The sequence below is a fragment of the Hyla sarda genome, chromosome 1 (assembly GCF_029499605.1).
Source record: "Hyla sarda isolate aHylSar1 chromosome 1, aHylSar1.hap1, whole genome shotgun sequence".
NCBI classification, from domain to species: Eukaryota; Metazoa; Chordata; class Amphibia; order Anura; family Hylidae; genus Hyla; species Hyla sarda.
This window is the reverse complement of record NC_079189.1, coordinates 420,352,023-420,376,099: the sequence shown is the minus strand read 5'-3', so window position 1 is coordinate 420,376,099 and position 24,077 is coordinate 420,352,023. Positions and strand designations below refer to the sequence as shown.

Here is a 24,077-nt window from a genome sequence, read left to right as displayed (position 1 = left end):
TTTGACTTCATATCCTGTCCTCATATATTGTTGTCACATCCCGACCTCCTATCACGTCATCATATCCCGACCTCCTATCCCGACCTCCTATTCCGACCTCCTATCCCGTCCTCCTATCTCGACCTCCTTTCCCGTCCTCCTATCCCATCCATCTATCCCGTCCATCTATCCCGTCCTCCTATCCTGTCCTCCTATCCAGTCCTCCTTTCCCGTCCTCCTATCCCGTCCTCCTTTCCCGTCCTCATACCTCGACCTCCATTCCCGTCCTCCTTTCCCGTCCTCCTTTCCCGTCCTCCTATCCCGTCCTCCTATCCTGTCCATCCATCCCATCCTCCTATCCCATCCTCCTATCCCGACCTCATATCCCGACCTCCTATCACGTCCTCCTATCCCGTCCTCCTATCACGACCTCCTATCCCATCCTCCTATCTCGACCTCCTATCCCGTCCTCCTATCACGACCTCCTATCCCGTCCTCCTATCTCGACCTCCTATCCCGTCTTCCTATCTTGACCTCCTATCCCGTCCTCCTATCCCGACCTCCTATCCAGACCTCCTATCCCGTCATCCTATCCCGTCCTCCTATCCCATCCTCCCATCCGTCCTCCTATCCCGACCTCCTATCCCGACCTCCTATCCCAACCTCCTATCCCGTCCTCCTATCGCGTCCTCCTATCCTGACCTCCTATCCTGACCTCCTATCCCGGTCCTCCTATCCTGGTCCTCCTATCCCGGTCCTCTTATCTCGGTCCTCCTATCGCATCCTCCTATCCCGACCTCCTATCCCGACCCCCCCATCCCGTCCTCCTATCCCGACCCCCCCATCCCGTCCTCCTATCCCGACCTCCTATGTCGACCTCCTATGCCGACCCGTAATATGTGTACCAGTTATTGAAATATCTCCAGCCGTACGGAAGTTATGTGGGAATATATATTTCCCATTGATTTGCATGGGACTTTAAACAAAAACCCCGACCCTCACAAATGGGGGTAGTTAAGGGTTAAATTAACTATCCTATATTTTAAGTGGACATATAAGTAACATGTGACCAAGTATTATCGAAATTTCTCAAGCCGTTTGGAAGTTATGCAGTAACATATATTTCCCATTGACTTGTATGGGACTTTAAACATAAACCCTGCCCCTGGCAAATGGGGGTGAGTAAGGGTTAAATCACCTATCCTATGTTTGTTGTTGACATATAAGTAACATGTGTGCCAAGTTTCATGTTAATATCTTTAGCCGTTTGGACGTGATGCTGGAACACACACACACATACATACATACATACACACATACACACATACATACACACACACACACACACACACACATGTTGAGTTTTATATATATATAGATTTCTGCTGATTTTGAGTTGTAATCCACTGATTTTGGCAATATACATGATATTGAAGGGTTTTATCAACTGCGCCTTTTTGTGAAAGGAGCAAAAAAGGTGCAAAGCCACTGGAAAGTCTCTAAAACTACACCAGCCCAGACATGGTGTAGCCTTTTGGTGTATGTGAAGAAAGAAATTTCAGAAAATGTGACCTGCACAAAATATATCAAATGCTCTTTGTCCATTTAATAAATGTGGCGCTCCTACACATTACCAGCACCAACACAAAAAAGGTGTAGAAAAAATGCTTGACTTACACCACAATTATAAATATGAGCCATAGAGTGCTGTCAATCACCAAGTACCACTGTCCGCTCAACTACTTAGCCCAGAATAAGTAAAGTAGTCCAGTGGGTGGACCTACTCAGTGATTGACAGCTATTTCTATGCACATGTTTAAACACAGAGTGCTGTCAATCACTGAGTAGGACCGCCCATTCAACTACTAAGCTCAGTATAGGCAGAGATTGACATAAATAAAACCTTATCCTGGAACTTTCCCATAGAACTATATATCAATCTGCTCAGCACCTCCTGCTCTATAACATGATGCCTACGGATTGAAATATTTAATGTGGCAGGTTTCCTTTAAAGGAAACACTTTATTTTATAGTATGATGAAAAAATAACTGATTTTCCAAGTAGTTTGGTGGTCCTGACCCAGATATTGATGCCACCTGCTCTGAAATGAAATATTTTGATTTAGATACAACATAATTTATATCACTGTCCCCGTTTATGTTGGTTAAGCCACTAAAGAAAAGCAACATATAATTGTAACATTGATGCATACTGAAGGGCAAATAATGACTGTGAATAAAATCCTCAGCCCCCATCACTGGCCTATTTTATCACATTTTTTTGTCACATTTTTAAACCTTTGTCCAAAAAGGAAAGTCGGAATTCAGTAATACAGGTCATTTAATCAGTATCAGTAAATCGCTATAGTTTTCTTAGTTGATATTAATTTTAAAAATGTGCTCTTTCTAACAGATTTGCATGGTATTTCTAGCAATATAAAATAAAATATATATATATTTAACTTGGAATAAAAAAGGATGGCCAATAATATATTTCCAGCAAATGCAATAGGATGCCAACAATGTGTATTCCATATATGAAGAAGTGAGTATACTGATTAAACATCCATTGCACAATACTGTCTCTCACATGGTAGATCTATTATTTCATTTAAAGGGGTACTCCAGTGGATAACTTTTTTTATTTTTTATTTTCAAATTAACTGGTGCCAGAAAGTTAAAGGGGTATTCCGCCCCTAGACATCTTATCCCCTATCCAAAGGATAGGGGATAAGACGTCAGATCGCCGCGGTCCCGCTGCTGGGGACCCCTGGGATCCCCGCTGCGGCACCGCGCTATCATTACAGCACAGAGCGAGTTCGCTCTGCACGTAATGATAGGCGGTACAGGGGCCGGAGCATCGTTACGTCACGGCTCCGCCCCTCGTGATGTCACGGGCCGCCCCTTTCAATACAAGTCTATGGGAGGGGGCGTGGCGGTCATCACGCCCCCTCCCATAGACTTGCATTAAGGGGACGGGCCATGATGTCACGAGGGGCGGAGACATGACGTCACTCTGCTCCGTCCCCTGTATCGCCCGTCATTACGCACAGAGCGAATTCGCTCTGTGCTGTAATGATAGCGCAGTGCCGCAGCAGAGATCCCGGGGGTCCCCAGCAGCGGGACCACGGCGATCTGACATCTTATCCCCTATCCTTTGGATAGGGGATAAGATGTCTAGGGGCGGAATACCCCTTTAAACAGATTTGTAAAATACTTCTATTAAAAAATCTTAATCCTTCCAGTACTGATCAGCTACTGTATACTGCAGAGGAAGTTGTGACATTCTTTTCAGTCTGCTGACACCTCTATCCATGTCAGGAACTGTCTGGAGCAGGAGAGATTTTCTATAGGGATTTGCTCCTACTCTGGACAGTTCCTGACATGGACAGAGGTGTCAGCAGAGAGCACTAAGGTCAGACAGAAAAGAACAACTCAACTTTCTCTGTAGTATACAGCAGCTGATAAATACTGGAAGGATTAAGATTATTTAATAGAAGTCATTTACAAATCTGTTTGACTTTCTAGCATCAGTTGATTAAAAAAAAAACAAAAAAAAAATTTAAATATAGTTTTCTACCAGAGTACCCCTTTAAGGTTTGCCAAATACCAAAAAAGGAAGAGAACTAGTTAAACCTATGACAGTGTATATTTGCATACCAAAGATATTTCCTACCTTCGCACATGGCATGATTCCAAAGGAGTGGCAGTCTGCCATCTGGTGAAGGTTCAGCTGTGACCTGGGCACAGTTAAGAAAGATTAAATTACAATGTGCATGGGCTACAAATAAACTCAGCTCTGAAGTCAAACTTTTTAATGTGTAGACAAGATAAGGAAGATATATAGAACAGTAACAACTGCAATTACACTGTAGTTACTAATATTTTATATGTGATGAGTATATGAAAAATATCTTCTTCCCCTTTAAATAGTTTTGAAAATAAAGGATCTTTAAAAGAAATTAAACAAAAATGCATAAAAAAATGTAATTTAAAGCATGTAATGAAATCGTTCCCCATGTCCCAGAGTGCACGCACATCAATGTATACAGGTCATTACTGGGCCCAGCATTCTGTCACTGTACAAAGGTATGCTGATGTTTCTTCATTGTCCCATGGTAGTATGTGATGGAAAGATTCCACTCTCCTGGGCACTTTATGTACATTCTTACACTTTTATTTCATCAATTGTAGGTCATAAGATTCCCATCATGTTTCTTGTTCTTCAGCAACATTTTTTGGTTTCTACACAATACATTTATTTACATTTGGTTGTTTTAGTTTAAAAAAAGAAAAAAATACTGAAAACCTAGCCAACATTATTTATAACTCTATGTAGCCAAAACAGACTTTTTGCAGCAAGGTTGCAGGCTGCCATTTTGTTAGCAAACCTAGTGTAAAGTCACAACTAGACTTGTCTGTAGCAATGTGCCCTGCCTGTAGGTATGGGTGGGAAATACAAAAATAATTTTGGTCTTGGAATTAATGTATGGATAATTCTACCTTCACTGGTGAACAATTCCAAGAGGTAATTTGCTCCAACTGCATGCATAAGTGCATAATGTAGTGTGGCGTGGTCTTCCTGGTAGACTTCAAGTCCCACACCTGGATATGCTATGTCAGCATTGGGGGAAAAAAGGATATCATGCTGGGGTGAGGTTAAAATAGGAAAAAAAGGAATACTTACCTAACCCTGTTCCCCCACCGATCTCCAGAGGCTCCAAGTTGTTTCCTTCCAGTCCCCCAATCTCCAGGCGTCTTCTGGCTTCTAAGATGAAGGTGAAGGTGAAGAGCAGACGCTGCTCACTCAGCCAATCACTGGATGAGACAGGACACCGTTGCTGTCAGTGGTTGGCTTAGTTGTCAGGTCCTGCACCAATCGCTTGTTTTGGAAGCAGGAAGAAGACAGGAGATCTTAGGACTGGAAGGGGACAAATGGGAGCAGCAACATCCATGTCATTTGACAGTAAATGTCCTCCATGGGGTAAGCACAATTCACATTGCTGGAAAAGCCATACTTGCTAGGCCAAAACCATTTAAGGACAACCTAATAAAAGAATACCCAGCAAAATGCTAAATGTTAAATAAGGAGGAGCTCAAAGGTGTAAAATAGTGATGACCATCTACCCCCACCCACTATTCAAAAGTAGGTGGCATTTCATGCCTGTTTCCATAAGATAATGAAAAAAGAAAGTCTATTAAAAATATTGCAATAAAAAATGAGAAAACATAAGATTTCTTATGGAAAATAATTTTCATTTTAAGCCACAACAGTAAGACACACACCTTCTGAGGAAGATAAACCTTAAGTCTAAAAGCATTATAGGGCATTGTGATATTTTACAATCTGAAGCCCATACGTCATTGTAGCTGTCGCTGTATATGCAGATTCATCTTGCAATGGGTTGAGCTAGGAGTCAATAATCCAATAATCAACGATTTTCACTTACTACTTGACTTTTCACTTACTGAAGTGGTATTTACAGAGGTGAAATATGCAGCACAGAAATTTCCTTTGTCCATCATTTATCCTGTCACTCAGCCGATCCATGTCGATGCAGTTTCTACAAGTTTCCTCCGTTGTAGTTTACCATTGCACCTTTTATAATCAGTGAGTGACTATACAATAATCTTCCAGATGGTGAGCGGCTTTTTGCAGTTGCTGTTCAATCAGGATTATACTGGGATACCCTGACCTGGGAGCCCACTCTATGATATAGGACACGTAGGACATAATATAACAAATGGACAGGGTATCCTAAGGGGTGACCCCTTTAAATGGATTGCTCAGTTGTAGGGTCAGCTATTGACTATAATGGGATAACTATGCAGCTTCTGAAGAAAGCCCGCATTTTAAGTAATTGGTAGGGGACACAACAGTTGGACAGTAGTGCTTAATCCTGGTTATATAGCACCAATACAGTGGGGATCAAAAGTTTGGGCACCCCAGGTAAAAATTAGTTTTAAGGTGCATAAAGAAGCCAAGGAAAGATGGAAAAATCTCCAAAAGGCATCAAATTACAGATTAGACATTCTTATAATATGTCAACAAAAGTTAAATTTTATTTCCATCATATACACTTTCAAAATAACAGAAAACAAAAAAATGACATCTGCAGGTTTGGTCAACCTGCAGAGTTAATATCTTGTACTGCCCCCTTTGGCAAGTATCACAGCTTGTAAACGCTTTTTGTAGCCAGCCAAGAGTCTTTCAATTCTTGTTTGAGGTATCTTTGCCCATTCTTCCTTACAAAAGGCTTCCAGTTCTTTAAGCTTTCTGGGCTGTCTGTCACGCACTTCTAAGGTCTATCCATAGATTTTCAATTATGTTGAGGTCAGGAGATTGTGAAGGCCATGGCAAAACCTTCAGTTTACACCTCTTGATGTAATCTCCCGTGGATTTCGAGGTGTGTTTAGGATCATTATCCATTTGTAGAAGCCATCCTCTCTTTAACTTCAGCTTTTTCACAGATGGCATCAAGTTAGCATCCAAAATTTGCAGAAATTTTATTGAATCCATTTTTTCTTCTACTCGTGAGATGTTCCCTGTGCCACTGGCTGCAATACAACCCCAAAGCATTATTGATCCACCCCCATGCTTAACAGTTGGACAGAGGTTCTGTTCATTAAATTCTGTTCCCCTTCTTCTCCAAACATACCTCTGCTCATTCCTGCCAAAAAAGTTCAATTTTAACCTCATCGGTCCACAGAACTTGTTTCGAAAATGCATCAGGCTTGTCTATATGTTCATTTGCAAAGTTCAAATGCTGATTTTTGTGGTGAGGACGTAGAAGAGGTTTTCTTCTGATGACTCTTCCATGAAGACCATATTTGTAAAAGTATCTCTTTATAGTGGAATAGTGTACCACAACTCCAGTGTCTGCCAGATCTTTCTGGGGGGATTGTGCAGTCAAACGTGGGTTTTGAATAGTTTTTCTCACAATCCTGCGAACTGTTCTGTCTGATATTTTTCTTGGTCTTCCAGATCTTGCTTTAACTTCCACTGTTCCTGATGACTGACATTTCTTAATTACATTCCGAACAGAGAATATTCACATCTGAAAACGTTTTGCTATCTTCTTATAGCCTTCTCCAGCTTTGTGAGCGTCAACTATTTTCAGTTTCAGATTTCTAGACAACTGCTTAGAGATTGACATCACCTGGTCTTCCCAGATGATGATTGAGAACAATCAATGACACTGGCAGGTCTCAGGTTTGCAAAGGGGGCAGCGCATGCTATAAATTCTGCAGGGTGCCCAAACTTTTGCATATGCCCTTTTTTTGTTTTCTGTTATTTTGAAAGTGTAAATGATGGAAATGAAATTTAACTTTTGTTGACATATTATAAGAATGTATTATCTGTAATTTGATGCCTTCTGGAGATTTTTCCATCTCTCCTTGGCTTCTTTATGCACATTAATACGCATTTTTACCTGGGGTTCCCAAACTTTTGATCCCCACTGTATCTATCCTGAGACAACTACTTTGAGGCTATGTTCAAACAATGAAATTTCCATGTGGAATTCTGCAAAAAATTCTACACAGACATGTGGACATGCAGAGTTCCATTGTTTTCAATGGGATTTTACTTCACAGTGGACATGGCGGAATTTCAGAGGAAATGCCGATTCCATAGTCTGCAGAAAGAATAGAAATGTCTATTCTTTCTGCAGAGTCCGCACGGAAATTCATTGCAGTCTATGAGATGGCCCATTTCCGATCGGTCCTAGCGCCCTCATGATCTGCCGGCGCTTTGCTGTCGGGGGAGTGTCCACAAGGAATTTTCGATACGGCCATTCAACCATGGGACATAGTCTAAGAGTTTAGCATGCTACATTTTTGTTTCACATTTACCATTCCAGTGCTTTTTAGCAGCTGTATGCTACAGAGGAAATTATTTTCTTTTTGAATTTCTTTTTTGCCTTGTCCACAGTGCTCTCTGCTGACACATCTGTCCGTGTCAGGAACTGTCCAGAGCAGCGTAGATTTCCAATGGGGATATTCTCCTGCTCTGGACAGTTCCTGATATGGGCACCAGGTGTGTGCAGAGAGCACTGTGGACAAGACAAAAAAGAAATTGATAAAGAAAAGAATTTCCTCTGGAGCATACAGCTGCTAAAAAGTACTGGAAGGGTAAAGATTTTTTAATAGAAGTCATTTACAAATCTGTTTAACTTTCTGGCACCAGTTGATTTTTTTAAAAAAATTTCCACCGGAGTACCCCTTTAAGTAGTTTTTTTCCAGTCTGACAGTGCTCTCTGCCGACACCCCTGTTTCTGAGATTTGTAAATTACTTCTATTTATAAATCTTAATCCTTCCAGTACTTAGCTGCTGTATGCTTCAGACTAAGTTGTGTAGTTCTTTCCAGTCTGACCACAGTGCTCTCTGCTGACACCTCCATATTGGGAACTGTTCAGAGTAGAAGCAAATCCCCATATCAAACCTCTTCTGCTCTGGACAGTTCCTGACATGGACAGAGGGGGCAGCAGAGAGCACTGTGGTGAAACTGGGAAGACACAACATTCTCTGGAACATGCAGCAGCTGATATGTTTTTTGAATAGAATTTAGAAATCTTTTCAACTGTTAATCTGTTAAGCATTTTTTTCCACTGGTGTACTCCTATAAGCTTTGTTTCCATGTTTGCACTCACCAAACTAATATAAGGGTGCTTTCACACCACGTTTTGTACTTACGGTTCCCGAATACGGCTGGGAGGAGGAGGGCAGGGCTTAATCGCGGCGCCCCCACTCAGCCGTATTCGGGAACCGTATTTAATGCATGTCTATTAGCCGACCCCAGGCAAAAACGTGGTCAACCGCGTTTTTGCCTACAGTCGGGAAGCCGCATACGGCCGAAAACGCAGCCGACCGGAGGCTGCGGTTCACTCCGGTCGGCTCATAGACATGCATTAAATACGGTTCCCGAATACGGCTGAGTGCGGGCGCCGCTATTAAGCCCCGCCCCCTTCTCCCAGCCGTATTCGGGAACCGTAAGTACAAAACGTGGTGTGAAAGCACCCTAACATAATGCAACGAATATTACTGCCTTCATATGTGTTTATTATATATGATTCCATTTACTCTACTGAACAATACTTCTTCAGAATTCCTCCATGTTGAGGCGTGTTTACCTCAGCACAAAGGTAGAAGCAGACTGACAATCTTTTGCGCTTAGAATTCATCATCTCTCATTGTATGAATATCAACGTTTATGCACTGGTGATATTGTATGGGAAGTCAAGAGCCAATCTGACAATCATTTAAAGGGGTACTCCAGTGGAAAACAATTGTTTTTAAACCAACAGTTGCCAGAAAGTTAGACAGATTTGTAAATTACTTCTATTTAAAAATCTTGCTGTATGCTTCAGAGGAAGTTCTTTTCTTTTTAAATTTATTTAACCCCTTAAGGACCAAGCCCATTTTCCCCTTAAGGACCTGGCCAATTTTGTTTTTGCATTTTCGTTTTTTCCTCCTTACATTCTAAAATCCGTAACTCTTTCATATTTCCATCTACAGACCCATATAAGGGCTTGTTTTTTGCGTGACCAATTGTACTTTGTAATGAAACCTCTGATTTTACCATAAAATGTACGGCGAACCCCCAAAAAAAATTTTTAGGGAGGAAATTTAAATGAAAACCACAATTTTGCACATTTTGGAGGGTTTCGTTTTCACACTGTACAATTTACGGTAAAAATGACATGTGTTCTTTATTCTGTGGGTCAATACAATTAAAATGATACCCATGGCTAGATACTTTTATATTTTTGTACCGCTTAAAAAAAATCTGAAACTTTTTGTACAAAATCAGTAATCTAAAATCGCCCTATTTTGACCACCTATAACTTTTTCCTTTTTCTGTATATAGGGTGGTATGAAGGCTAATTTTTTGCGCTGTCATCGGAACTTTTATCAACACCACATTTGCATATATAAAACTTTTAGATCATTTTTTTTTTATAAAATGTGACAAAAAAGCTGCATTTTTGGACTTTTTATTTTTTATTTTTAACGTTTACGCTGTTCACCGTACGGGATTATTAACATTATATTTTGATATTTCAGACATTTATGCACACGGTGATACCAATTATGTTTATAAAAAAAATTACGCTTATTAGGGGTAAAATGGGAAAAACTGACTATTTTTATTTTTATTGGGGGAGGGGATTTTTCACTTTTTTCACTTTTTATTTTTATATTTTTAACTTCTTTTTTTACACTTTTTATGTCCATAGGGGACTATCTATATTTTTATTGCTAATACTGTTCAGTGTTATGCATAGGACATAGCACTGATCAGTATTATCGGCTATCTCCTGCTCTGGTCTGCTCGATCTCAGACCAGAGCAGGAGACGCCGGGAGATGGCCGGAGCCAGGTGAGGGGACCTCCGGCCGCCATGCTGTATGATCGGATTGCCGCGGCAGCGCTGCAGGCGATCTGATCATCCATTCAAAGTACCGCACTGCCGCAGATGCCGTGATCTGTACAGATCACGGCATCTGCAGGGTTAATGGTGGACATCCGCCGGAACCTGCCGTGTATGACGCGAGCACCGCTCCGATGCTCGCGGTCATACACAGGGCGTAAATGTACGTCCTGGTGCGGGAAGTCCCGCCAAACCAGGATGTACATTTACATCCGTGGTCGTTAAGGGGTTAATGTCTGACCATCTCTGCTGAAACCTCTGTCCATGTCAGGAACTGTCCAGAGCAGGAGAGGTTTGCTATGGGAATTTGCTCCTGCTCTGGACAGTTCCTGACATGGACAGAGATGTCAGCAGAGAGCACTGTGGTCAGACAGAAAATAAATTCAAAAATAAATGAACTTCCTCTGTAGTATACAGCAGCTGATAAGTACTGGAAGGATGAAGATTTTTAAATAGAAGTTATTTTCAAATCTGTTTAATTTTCTGGTACCAGTTGATTTTAAGAATAGATGCAGGTTAAAGCATGAGAGGAATACAGTCATGTCTGAGCCTTGGATGACATTCAAAAAACAGTGGTCTCCAAACTGTGGACTTTCAAGATGTAGCAAAACTACAACTCACAGCATGCCCTAACAGCCAAAGGCACGGACATGCTGCGAGTTGTATTTATGCATCTTCTAGAGGTCCATAGTTTGGAGATCACTGCTCTAAAATGTAATTTTTTTTTATATCCACTGTATATGTTCTTTAGATCAATTCTTTAAACTATGATATCTACTAAGCAAGAAGTATCATTTCTTTATCATTAAACAGGACTGTTCTTTATATACAACATGCAATTAATGTATTTTATAATTAATATGAGTTGGGGGCCTAGGAAGACATATCCGTGTAGGCCAACAAGCTGATAGAGGGTTAGGGCTGTGAATTCGTAGTCTGTCCCAGGTGAAGTAAAGTGAAGCTACAGTACAACTCAATGAGTTCCAGCGCCTTTTAGTGTTTCACAATTCTATTATCTATTTCGCATTTGATGGGCCTTAAGCTTTGATTCATGAGTTTTTTATTCAGCCACTACGGCATAGTATGGTCTATTACACATTCCATCACTAAAGAGCGGCAGAAGTAAGTGAGCCTTGTGTTAAACGTGCAATGTCACCGCTAAGGACAAGGAGACTTTCTGTTTACCAATTTACTATGCGCCAGCCTCCTCCTTATTACCATTAGACTTTGTCTTGACACGGGACATTAATCAGACTATTCCCAAGCTGTAAAAATCCCATCGGCTGAACCATGTATCAAATCCTTTACAGGCAATGTCAATATAACATGAAGCCGATAACCGATGGCTAGAAGCTTTTTCTAAAAAATAAATCTCTAGGGGTCCATCAATGCCAACCAAAGAAGCTGCTGCTGGCTCCAAAAAAAAGCAAGACCATCCTCGGTTTTATCAAGTGCAATACGAAAATGTGGAAGTTATTGCATGGTTAACCAGGCACTAGATACTTTCCGACACAGGTCCCTAAGCGAGCTCAGTGGGACCCACTTATGTGATCATAGAGTTGGCGATGGAGCAATGTAAACAAAATCCTCTTGGCTGCTACCTCAATTCATTATGTATTTATGAAGAAGTAACACATTTTGCCGCACGATGCATCCCAGAGATGGCATCAGACGAAAACAGAACTGGCAAACATGCACATAGGGAATCTATATAAAAAAAGGCACCGGGTCGGCATTTAGGCAATAGCTATGAGCTTTTCAGTTGTAAGACACACAACTTGTGTCCATGAAATGCGTGAAAAGTGTTTCCATTGCCCCATACAAACACAAGAAATGTAACAGAAAGCATTTTACATCATTCTCGGTCATAGGCTTTCTCTGGATTGTTTTCTCCACCTAGTGGTGAGAACAGGAACTTGGCAAACCAGAAATGGAATCTAAACAATTTATTCCATGCAAATAGAATCCATAGAAACATAGAAGTATTCGGCTCATTTAGTATGCCCGATATTGTGAATACTATCAGTGATGATGATCACCTAATTCTGCATTGAATCTCTTATTATATAAGTGATTGAGGTATCAGAATAGTTATATTACATGTTCTTATAGGATGTATCATGAGAAGGAAAGCTTGGATTCAAAGTAAGTAATGACAATGTCTACTATAATGTAACCACTAAATGTAATTCATTTAAAGGTGTACTCTAGCAAAACATGTTTTAAATTCAAATGGTGCCAGAAATTTAAAGAGATTTGTAAATTACTTCTATTTAAAAATCTTAAAGATGTTATCCAGCATAAGGTGATTTTAGTATGTACCTGGCAGGCAGTAATGGACATGCTTAGGAAGGATCTGCGCTTGTCTTGGAGTTAAATGGCTATGTTGCGAGATCCCCATAATACTGTGGCTAGCTGTTTGTGAACTAGTATTTCCTGTTTGACTTTTCTTTTTTTGACTACAAATCCCAAAATTCCATTTTCCTCCCTCCCACACATCAGCCACCCCACCCATTGAAACATAAATTAGCTGCATCCATTCAAATCAGTGTGGTTTTCAATCAGGGTGTCTATACAGCTGTTGCATTAGATGGAGATTGTTACGCCGAGCGCTCCGGGTCCCCGCTCCTCCCCGGAGCGCTCGCAACATCCTCGCATTTGCAGCGCCCCGGTCAGACCTGCTGACCGGGTGCGCTGCAATACCTCTCTCAGGCGGGATGCGATTCGCGATGCGGGAGGCGCCCGCTCGCGATGCGCATCCCGGCTCCCGTACCTGACTCGCTCTCCGTCGGTCTTGTCCCGGCGCGCGCGGCCCCGCTCCTTAGGGCGCGCGCGCGCCGGGTCTCTGCAATTTAAAGGGCCACTGCGCCACTGATTGGCGCAGCTGGCTTAATTAGTGTGTTCACCTGTGCACTCCCTATTTATACTTCACTTCCCCTGCACTCCCTCGCCGGATCTTGTTGCCATTGTGCCAGTGAAAGCGTTTCCTTGTGTGTTCCTAGCCTGTGTTCCAGACCTCCTGCCGTTGCCCCTGACTACGATCCTTGCTGCCTGCCCTGACCTTCTGCTACGTCCGACCTTGCTCTTGTCTACTCCCTTGTACCGCGCCTATCTTCAGCAGTCAGAGAGGTTGAGCCATTGCTGGTGGATACGACCTGGTTGCTACCGCAGCTGCAAGACCATCCCGCTTTGCGGCGGGCTCTTGTGAATACCAGTAGCAACTTAGAACCGGTCCACCAGCACGGTCCACGCCAATCCCTCTCTGGCACAGAGGATCCACCTCCAGCCAGCCGAATCGTGACAGAGATTGATACCTCCACCCATAAAAGCAGACAGGCTCCCTGTCATCAGCTGACTAGTGAGTCAGGTCTCGGCCGCATTGCAAGCTGGGAAAAATCTGATACAACAGTCATTTTGTATGCTGGTAAAAATAAATAGTGGGGTGAAAATCACAGAAGAATTGTGAGAAAACCATCACACACAGGTACAGACACTATATTATGAACTACATTAACTTTACAGCCCCTGTAGCATAGTCAAATAAAAAAAAAATTCCTGGAATACCCCTTTAAGCCTTTCAGTACTTATCAGGTGCTGTATGCTGCAGAGGAAGTTGTGTAGTTCTTTCCAGTCTGACCACAGTGCTCTCTGCTGACTAGTGATGAGCGTCAGGGGCCATATTTGAATTCGCCATATTTCATGAATATATGGACGAATAGGGACGAACAACCTTTTATTATTCTATTTTTCACTTTTTATAGGTTATACTATGCTGCAATACGTTTGTACTGGAGCACATTATAACCTGATCTGCTGCAGATACTACAGGCTGTGCGATCCAGCCTCTGGCTGAATCTCACAGGCTTCCATAGCAGGCAGACAGGAGGACATCATCTGAACTCCTGCTGCAATAGCAATCAACGGCGACCTGCGATCGTATCGCGGCGCTGCTGTTGGTGAACAGGGGGAGCGCACTCCCCCGTCAACACTATAGATGCCGTGATCAGGATTGATCACGTCATCTATGGGGTTAATGCAGCCTGGACCGACGCAATCGCAGCCCCGGTAGCTGCGGCGGGTTCTCGGCTGTGATTGACAGCTGGGTCCCACCGCCGATCTCCTGCGCTGACCGCGGCCGTGCAGGAGATCGCTAGGACGTATGCATAAGTCCCAGCGCACAAACGTGTCAGGTGCTGGGATGTATGCATAAGTCCTATAGCGGGAAGGGTTTAATTTATAATGCTGACTACTATTGGTACAAATAGAATTCACTTCAGAAATGGGACACACAGATAAAAAAAAAAAAAGAGAGAGGCAGAATATTTATCTCAGTATTTTAATGAAAAAATACTCTACCACCTCACTATTTTTTAGTAAGGCCAGTACTCTTATAAGATGTTCCCCACCAAACCCAAACGAAAAAGCAGTTGATTCTGTTCTGAAGTGCATACAAGTGATACACTAATATGACAATATAATGCCATCTGCTGTCCCTCTTGAACAACTTCCACATTAATATTTCAGATTTACACAATGGTAGTAACATACCTGAGACCCAGATCTGCTCCGGTTAACAACTGCGAGAACACATTGAAGTTTCCTTCTCCTTCAGGTTGTTGGGCCACCCGAATTCTTTCCAAGAGCATGGTCTGTAAAATACCAATATCTGCTTAATACACATTGCAGCAAAACTGGATAGGCTAGCTAGCAACACAAAACAATGACATCAAGGGCTAAGAAATGTTATATATTTTTCATTTACAATGCATTTGGAAAATGTTTAGACCCTTTTATATTTTTTTTCTTTTCACATTTTGTTATGCTGCAGTTTTGAGCAACACGATTAAAACATGCTCTAAAGCAGGGGTCTCAAACTCCCGGCCCGCGGACCATTTGCGGCCCGCGGAACGAAAGTTTGTGGCCCACGCCAGGTATGTAGTGAAGAAAACTGTGTCTTGAAGCAGTTCTGTGTCCTGAGCAGAACAGAGACTGCACCCCCCCCCCCCCCATCAACCAATCACAGTGTCTCAGCACTCAGCACAGTAACTCAGCAATTTCCTCAGCTATTCGGGATACAGAACGCTTCAAGACACAGTTTTCTTCAGTACTCCGGAGAGGAGAAGCGCAGTGCAGAACAGGTAAGGTTGTCTGTGTGTGTGTGTCTGTCTGTCTGTGTGTGCATGTGTGTGTGTGTCTGTCTGTCTGTCTATGTGTGTGTGTCTGTCTGTCTGTCTATGTGTGCTTGTGTGTGTGTGTGTCTGTCTGTCTATGTGTGCATGTGTGGGTGTTTGTGTGTGTGCTTGTATGTGTATCTGTCTGTCTATGTGTGTGTGTGCATGTGTGAGTGTCTGTCTGTGTGTGTGTGTGTGTGTGTCTGTCTGTCTGTGTGCATGTGTGTGTGTGTGTCTGTCTGTCTATGTGTGTGTGCATGTGTGTGCCTGTCTGTCTATGTGTGTGTGTCTGTCTGTCTGTGTGCATGTGTGTGTGTGTCTGTCTGTCTATGTGTGTGTGCATGTGTGTGCCTGTCTGTCTATGTGTGTGTGTCTGTCTGGCTTTGTGTGTGTGCATGTGTGTGTGTCTGTCAATGTGTGTGTGCATGTGTGTCTGTCTATGTGTGTGTGCATGTGTCTGTCTATGTGTGTGCATGTGTGTCTGTCTATGTGTGTGCATGTGTGTGTGTCTGTCTATCTATGTGTGTGTGCATGTGTGTCTGTCTGTCTGCGTGTGTGTGTGCATGTGTGTCTGTCTGTCTATGTGTGTGTGCATATGTGTGTGTCTGTCAATGTGTGTGTGCATATGTGTCTGTCTATGTGTGTGTGCATGTGTCTGTCTATGTGTGTGCATGTGTGTCTGTCTATGTGTGTGCATATGTGTGTGTCTGTCTGTCTATGTGTGTGTGCATGTGTGTCTGTCTGTCTGCGTGTGTGTGTGCATGTGTGTCTGTCTGTCTATGTGTGTGTGCATGTGTGTCTGTCTGTCTATGTGTGTGTGCATGTGTGTGTGTCTGTGTGTGTGAGTCGGGGGGGAGGGGGGTAATCGGAAATGCTACCTAATGTGGGGAACCTGCTACTACTTAATGTGGGGAACCTGCTACTACCTAATGTGGGGAACCTGCTACTACCTAATGTGGGGAACCTGCTACTACCTAATGTGGGGAACCTGCTGCCTACCTAATGTGTGGAACCTGCTGCCTACCTAATGTGGGGAACATGCTGCCTACCTAATGTGGGGAACATGCTGCCTACCTAATGTGGGGAACCTGCTGCCTACCAAATGTGGGGAACCTGCTATTACCTAATGTGGGGAACCTGCTACTACCTAATGTGGGGAACCTGCTATTACCTAATGTGGGGAACCTGCTACTACCTAATGTGGGGAACCTGCTACTACCTAATGTGGGGAACCTGCTACTACCTAATGTGGGGAACCTGCTGCCTACCTAATGTGTGGAACCTGCTACTACCTAATGTGGGGAACCTGCTGCCTACCTAATGTGTGGAACCTGCTGCCTACCAAATGTGGGGAACCTGCTGCCTATCTAATGTGGGGAATAGAGATGAGCGAACTTTTCAAAAAGTGGGGGGAGGGGGGTAATCGGAAATGCTACCTAATGTGGGGAACCTGCTACTACTTAATGTGGGGAACCTGCTACTACCTAATGTGGGGAACCTGCTTCTACCTAATGTGGGGAAACTGCTACTACCTAATGTGGGGAAACTGCTGCCTACCTAATGTGGGGAACTTGCTGCCCACCTAATGTGGGGAACCTGCTACTACCTAATGTGGGGAACCTGCTACTACCTAATGTGGGGAACCTGCTACTACCTAATGTGGGGAACCTGCTACTACCTAATGTGGGGAACCTGCTGCCTACCTAATGTGTGGAACCTGCTGCCTACCTAATGTGGGGAACATGCTGCCTACCTAATGTGGGGAACCTGCTGCCTACCAAATGTGGGGAACCTGCTGCCTATCTAATGTGGGGAATAGAGATGAGCGAACTTTTCAAAAATTCGATTTGGCCGATTCGCCGAATTTTCCGAAAAAGTTTGTTTCAATATGAATTTGTTTGCGGCGAATCGATATAAAAAAAAAGGCTATTTCTAGCCTACATACAGCCTCTATAGGGGTATAGAACACTTTGCTGTGTCCTAAAATGCATATGGAGTGTGCTGGGGTAGTGAAATAATACTGTTATTCAGAATAATATGCAGATTACCAGCATCGCTCTTAGAATCACTGCCGCACAGCAGCACAATGACAGAGCCTGGTCATGGCATCAGTGTCAGGAGACCATATAGTGACTGAATGACATAGCGTGGAGGTGTTGGCAGCATGAGGACACCATATAGTGGCTGAATGGCACAGTGTGGAGGTGTTGGCAGCATGAGGACACCATATAGTGGCAGAATGACACAGCGTGGAGGTGTTTGCAGCATGAGGACACCATATAGTGGGTGAATGGCACATCGTGGAGGTGTTGGCAGCATGAGGACACCATATAGTGGCTGAATGGCACAGCGTGGAGGTGTTGGCATCATGAGGACACCATATAGTGGCTGAATGGCACAGCGTGGAGGTGTTGGCAGCATGAGGACACCATATAGTGGGTGAATGGCACAGCGTGGAGGTGTTGGCAGCATTAGGACACCATGTAGTGGCTGAATGGCACAGCGTGGAGGTTTTGGCAGCATGAGGACACCATATAGTGGCTGAATGGCACAGCGTGGAGGTGTTGGCAGCATGAGGACACTATATAGTGGCTGAATGGCACAGCGTGGAGTTGGCTGTTGCACGAGTACACTACACACCAGGGCTTCACAATCCCCCCCAAAAAACAACACAATATGTTTGACAAAGATTTCTCATAGGTAGCACCCGCTATCCAAAAAATTTAAATTCCCAGACCCAGGCCCCACCTCTGTGGCATCAGGAACCCATTTATTGCCTGAAGGACACAGCCTGGAGTTGGCTGATGCACCAGTACACACAGGGCTTCACAATCCGCCCCAAAATCAACAAAATTGTATAATTAAAAAAAATAATAATTATACCTTTGTGTAAGAACAAGCGCATATCCAACATTTCAGAAGACTCCATCAGGCAGGACGGTGGACCACCCAAAGACTTTCTTCTCAAAAATAATGAACCACACTATTTTTGAATTTAAAAAAAAAAAAAATTTATTCCTAGACCCAGGCCCCACCTCTGCTGCATCAGTAACCCATAGATTGCCTGAAAGACACAGCCTGGTGTTGGCTGAGGCATGAGTACACACCCGGGCTTCACAATCCACCCCAAAAAACAGCAACATTTTTTGAAATTGTCTGACGAAATACCTTTGTGTAAAAACAAGTGCATATACAACAGTATAGAAGACTCTATAATGCAGGACGGTGGACCACCCAAAGACATTCTTCTCAAAAATAATAAACCACACAATTTGTGAAATGTTTTAAAAAAATTGAAATTCAAAGACCAAGGCCCCACCTCTGCTGCTTCAGTAACCCATATATTGCCTAACGGACACAGACTGGAGTTGACTGACGCACGAGTACACACTACACACCCATCACCCGGGCTTCACAATCCACCCCAAAAAACAGCAAATTTTTTTTTAAATTATCTGACGAAATACCTGTGTGTAAAAACAAGTGCATATCCACCATTTCTGAAGACTCTATAATGCTGGACGGTGGACCACCAAAAGACTTTCTTCTCAAAAATAATAAACCACACAATGTTTGAAATTTGGTTGAAAAAATTAATACATATGTGTGTAAGCGCGTCTGTTTCAAAAAGATCAGATCACCAAAGCATTTTTTTTTAGCCAAAAATGATTAAGCAGAGCTAATCCCTCTCCGTATTTTTTTTTAAATTTTCATTAAAAAATCACACGCACCAAGCGTTCCGTAATGTAACGGTTAGCATTCTGCAAAATTCAATTTTATTACTGATATTGATATAAATTATCAGTAAATTTAACAATAACACTACCCAAGAGTGCTTAATTACCCCATACATTGCACCAGGAACAGTCAGGAGTAGGCCTCAGCAGTACCCAATAGGCTTTAATAACCCCTTACCTTGCCCGATCAATTGCGAGATCGAGCAATAACAGGTGTGTTATGGCCTCAGATGTCCTGGGCCGCACCAGCGCTCCACTGAACGGATTAGCGTGTCTCTTTTTTTCAAGGACAGGTGCGTGTTACACGCTGAAACCAGTTCGTGATAGGGAACTGGGATTGCAATAATTTACCCTTAAAATGAGGAATTACCAGTAAGTGAGGGTCATAAACTGGCGTTGATTAAGTCCCTGCCCTTTGTACACACCGCCCGTCGCTACAACTGATTGGATTGGTTAGTGAGGTCCTCGGATCGGCCCAGGCGGGGTAGGAGAAGGCCCTGGCAGAGCGCCGAGAATTTAACGATCATTGTTGAAATTTGCATTAAGCATGTATTTAGCTACTGCTAAACATCCAAAAATTTAAGGCCCAAAGCCAGAGGCACAAGGGAGGCAAGTAGTTTGTGAAAGACACAGAATGAGTCTGTAGCAGTCATTCGCAGTACACAAGAGGGTTTCATAACCCCTTACATTTAAAGATCATTGTTTACATTTGCATTAAGCATGTATTTAGCTACTGCTAAACGTCAAAAAATTATAGGCCCAAGTCCTGAGGCACCAGTGAGGCAAGTAGTTTGTGAAAGACACAGAATGAGTCTGGAGCAGTCATTCGCAGTACCCAAGAGGGTTTCATAGCCCCTTATATTTAAAGATCAATGTTTACATTTGCATTAACCATGTATTTAGCTACTGCTAAACCCCATATTAGGAGCATTGTTGTCCCCCAGATTAGGAGCATAGATGTCCACCAGATTAGGCAGCATAGGTGTCCCCCAGATTAGGAGCATCATTTCCCCCAGATTAGGCAGCATAGATGTCCAACAGATTAGGAGCATAATTGTCCCCCAGATTAGGCAGCATAGATGTCCCCCAGATTAGGAGCATAGTTGTCCTCCAGATTAGGCAGCATAGATGTCCCCCAGATTAGGCAGCATAGATGTCCCCCAGATTAGGAGCATAATTGTCTCCCAGATTAGGCAGCATAGATGTCCCCCAGATTAGGAGCATAGTTGTCCCCCAGATTAGGCAGCATAGATGTCCCCCAGATTATGCAGCATAGATGTCCCCCAGATTAGGAGCATAATTGTCCCCCAGATTAGGCAGCATAGATGTCCCCCACATTAGGAGCATAGTTGTCCCCCAGATTAGGCAGCATAGATGTCCCCCAGATTAGGCAGCATAGATGTCCCCCAGATTATGCAGCATAGATGTCCCCCAGATTAGGAGCATAGTTGTCAACCAGATTAGGCAGCATAGATGTCCCCCAGATTAGGAACATCATTTCCCCCAGATTAGGCAGCATAGATGTCCCCCAGATTAGGAGCATAGTTGTCCCCCAGATTAGGCAGCATAGATGTCCCCCAGATTAGGCAGCATAAATGTCCCCCAGATTAGGCAGCATACTTGTCCCCCAGATTAGGCAGCATAGTTGTCCCCCAGTCAGCGCGGGCCAGTCAGAGCCAATCAAAGGGCCGTATGTGGCAAGCGGGCCGTACAATTCCCAGGTCTGCCCCAGAGGGTTTCATAACCAACCATAATAGAGAAAAATTTGTTGTAGGAGCATGGTCAATCTACTCAGACCCATCTGTCATTGGTGGCTGGAAATCCTGGCTGATCCATCCCTGATTCATGTTGACAAACGTCAGTCTCTCCACATTTTTAGTGGACAGACGAGTTCGCCTTGGGGTGACTATGGCCCCGGCCGCACTAAACACCCGCTCTGATGGCACACTACTGGCCGGGCAGGACAGCTTTTCCAGGGCAAACTCCGCTAGTTGCAGCCATAAATCGAGTTTGGCTGCCCAGAAGTCCAGCGGATCTTCAACGGTTGTTGGCACGGTCATGTTGAGGTATGCCACCACCTGCTGGTTCAGGTCCTGCTCCATGTCCACCTGCTGCTGATGAGTAGCTTCACTATGCGGCTGAATGAAGCTACTCATAAGCGACTGTAGACTCAGGCTGCTGCTGATTGAGCCAGTACTGCTCCTGCCACCTCTCCCCTCCCCACCAGCCGTGGCAGTGGAAGGTGAGCGCAGAGGGCCCCCCGAGTCAGATCTGCGAGTGGATGGACCATGTGGCCGATAGGCATCGGCCAACTGACTACGTAGAAGCTCTCTGTAGTAAGTCAGTTTGTCCTTCCTCTCAGTGGGTGTAAAAAAGGCCCTCATTCTGGGCCGGTAGCGAGAGTCTAATAAGGTGGAGATCCAGAAGTCATTGCGCTGACGAATTTTGACAATTCGGGGGTCACTACGCAAGCAACTCAGCATGCATTGTGCCATTTGTGACAGTGACACGCTGGGACTACCTGCCTCCATCTCCACTGCATACTGCCACGGTGTGTCTGGGTCCTCTGTCTTGCCTCCCTCGTAATAACCCTCCAGCTCCTCTGGCTGCTCCTGCTCCTCCTCTCCGGTCCAATGACTAGAAACACCGGCCATCTCATCCACCGTAAACTGTGCTCCGCTCTGCCCCTCATCATCCTCCTCCTCCTCCTGTTCATCCCACACAGGACTCATGTAGCCTTCTGATGTAGGCGCAACATCTCCATTGCCGTGACCAGCCATGTTTTCAATCATTTTTTTGAGTAAATGTAGGAGTGGAATTACGTCGTTCATGGCGTAATTCGAGCGACTAACAAAAATTGTGGCTTCCTCAAAGGGCCTCAGCAAACGGCAGGTGTCACGTATGAGCTGTCACTCGTTCACATTGAAGTTACACAGGGGAGTACTCCTATCTGCTTGGATCATCAAAAAATCGGTGATGGCTTTTCTTTGTTCGTATTGTCTGTCCAACATATGGAGGGTGGAATTCCAACGTGTGGCAACGTCACAAATGAGACTATGTTGTGGGATACCGTTCTGACGCTGCAGCTCAAGCAAAGTGTGCTTGGCAGTGTACGAGTGGCTGAAGTGCATGCACAGTTTCCTTGCCATTGTCAGGATGTCTTGCAAATGGGGTGAAGACTTAATGAACTTCTTGACAACCAGATTCAACACGTGTGCCATGCAGGGCGAATGGTTCACACTTCCTTGTCGCAGCACGGCCACAATGTTCTTCCCATTGTCGGTCACCATGGTTCCCATTTCCAGATTTCGTGGAGTAAGCCATACTCGGATTTCTTCACGAATGAACTTTAGCAGTTCCTCCCCTGTGTGACTCCGTTCGCCAAGGCAAACCACGTGAAGGATGGCTTGACACCGCTGTGCCCTACACACATGGTACGATGAAGGGCCACCGAGATTTGGGCATGCAGTGGAGGTCGAGGACACGGGGGAGGAGGAGGCGCACACTGTGAAAGGACCAACTGCCTGGGAGCGAGAGCGTGGAGGAGGAAGCGGTGTGACCTGTCCAAGTTGCTGTTGTGGCTGTGTAGGAACAACATTTACCCAGTGGTCCGTAAAAGACATGTATTGTCCCTGACCGTAGTTACAGCTCCACACGTCGGCGCTGCCGTGCACTTTTGAACACACCGACAAGCTCAAGGACTGGCCCACCTTCTCTTGTACAAACTTATGCAGGGATGGTACTGCCTTCTTCGCAAAGAAATGACGGCTTGGGACTCTCCACCTGGGCTCGGCACAAGCCATCAATTCCCTGAAAGCTGCAGAGTCCACCAGTTGGAAAGGGAGGGTCTGCAACACCAGCAACTTGGACAGGAGCACATTCAACTTCTGTGACATTGGATGAGTGGGTGCATACTGTTGTCTCTTGGACATGGCTTCGCCTATCGATTGTTGGCGGAATGGCTGACTAAAAGTGGAAGAAGCAGGAGCGCCAGAAGGAGGGTTTGACACAATGCTCCCTTTGGCTGAGGTGGTGGAGCCTTGGCTGGATGACGGAGGGAGCGGATGGCCACTGGGTGATGGGGCAGGCTGGACCACTACATCGGAGCCACGGTTATCCCAGGCCGCTTTATGGTGGAAAATCATGTGTTGACGCGGGGTCGTGGTGCTGAGATTGGGACCCTGGCCACGCTTCACTTTCTGCCGACAGATTTTGCATGTGGCTACGCTAAGGTCCTCCAGATTCTTTATGAAGAACAACCACACCGCAGAGTAGCTGATTTTCCCACCCGCAGTCCGCACTATTTGACTGCTATTGGCGCCGTCTCCAGGAACCCCACTACCTCCCAGAATGGTAGCTTGCCGCAAAGCAGGTGGTCTCTCCCTGGCAGGTTTGGCTCCTGAATTTCCATTACTGCCACCACCACGCTGATTGCCAACCATGCTACCGCCTTGCTGCCACATAGACAAAGAGCAAATCTCTTCACCTGACGATGATGAAGCCCCGGCTTCTGCACCCGGCTCCCAATTGCGATCGGCTTCATCATCATCAAAAGATGTGTGCATGTCACTGATGTCCTCCTCAGGTTCCACAACAGTGTCTGCTTCAGGACCCTCAACAATTGCAACACCGCCTCCCACGTCACTCTCCGCATCACTACTTGGCTGCCTTGTGGAGCAAGCAACGCATGTCTCCTCACATTCTTGGCTGCCCATTAGCTGCTGACTGTCCTCTATTACATCGTCCTCACTAAATAGT

General features: G+C 44.5%; 1 protein-coding gene across 1 annotated transcript in view; it reads right to left on the bottom strand.

Annotated features, from left to right (window-relative positions):
* The window catches only part of MYO18B (myosin XVIIIB), a 602,318-nt gene that overhangs the window by 537,797 nt on the left and 40,444 nt on the right, over positions 1-24,077 (bottom strand). The window contains exons 11-12 of the mRNA XM_056518071.1: positions 14,960-15,060; positions 3,656-3,719 (exon numbers count right to left, since the gene is read on the bottom strand). Coding sequence (XP_056374046.1) covers positions 3,656-3,719; positions 14,960-15,060 — 165 coding nt within the window. The remainder of the gene's footprint in view (positions 1-3,655; positions 3,720-14,959; positions 15,061-24,077) is intronic.